This window comes from Calidris pugnax, unplaced genomic scaffold, assembly GCF_001431845.1.
Source record: "Calidris pugnax isolate Ruff unplaced genomic scaffold, ASM143184v1 scaffold280, whole genome shotgun sequence".
In the NCBI taxonomy this organism is placed as follows: Eukaryota; Metazoa; Chordata; class Aves; order Charadriiformes; family Scolopacidae; genus Calidris; species Calidris pugnax.
The window spans coordinates 26,157-27,119 of NW_015091123.1; the positions used below are offsets into that span (position 1 = coordinate 26,157).

Here is a 963-nt window from a genome sequence, read left to right on the forward strand (position 1 = left end):
CACCCAGCGGGCTCCTTTGGCTGCACGACCCCGGCCACCCCACCAACTACAAACTCTTCCAGGAGCACTGGCGGAGGGGCCAGGTGAGTCCCCCCTCCCCCAGGAAGCATCGTGGACCCCCCTAACCCACCTCAGCCCCCCACCTCCTGCTTCCCCAGGCCCTGCTGACCCCCTGGCTGCCCTCCCCCCGGCAGCCTGTCTTTGTTTCAGGGCTGCAGAAGAGGCTGGAGGGGCGGCTGTGGGGCCCGGAGTCGTTCCTTTCGGCCTGGGGGGAGCGGGCGGTGGAGGTGGAGAACCTGCGGGCACCGGGGAGCCACCTCAGGATGAGCAGCAGGGAATTTTGGGAGGGCTTCGCTGCCAACGGGGGTAAGTGATACCGATACGATACCAAGCTGTGTGGTGTTGTGGATACACCAGAGGGATGGGATGTCATCCAAAAGGACCTGGAGAGGTGGGCCCAGGTGAACCTCATGAGGTTCAACAAGAGCAAATGCAAGGTTCTGCACCTGGGCCGGAACAATCCTCGCCACCAATACAAACTGGGGGGTGAGGGATTGGAAAGCAGCCCTGAGGAAAGGGACTTGGGGGTGCTGGTGGAGGAGAAGCTGGACATGAGCAGGCAGTGGGCACCTGCAGCCCAGAAGGCCAATCCCATCCTGGGCTGCATCAAGAGAAGCGTTGCCAGCAGGTCCAGAGAGGGGATTCTGCCACTTTACTCTGCTCTGGTGAGACCTCACCTGGAGTATTGTGTGCAGGTCTGGAGCCCTCAATAGAAGAAGGACATGGACCTTATGGAGAGGGTCCAGAGGAGGGCCACAAGGATGATCATGGGGATGGAGCACCTCTGCTACGAGGACAGGCTGATGGAGCTGGGGTTGTTCAGCCTGGAGAAGAGGAGGCTCCGGGGAGACCTAATAGCAGCCTTCCAGTACCTGAAGGGAGCCTACAGGAAGGCTGGGGAGA

The 963-nt window shown here is 61.3% G+C and overlaps 1 protein-coding gene across 1 annotated transcript in view; it reads left to right on the forward strand.

The window, feature by feature from the left end:
- HR (hair growth associated) overlaps positions 1 to 963 on the forward strand; it is a 27,744-nt gene that overhangs the window by 24,110 nt on the left and 2,671 nt on the right. Inside the window, exons 8-9 of the mRNA XM_014958390.1 lie at positions 8 to 83; positions 195 to 366. Coding sequence (XP_014813876.1) covers positions 8 to 83; positions 195 to 366 — 248 coding nt within the window. The remainder of the gene's footprint in view (positions 1 to 7; positions 84 to 194; positions 367 to 963) is intronic.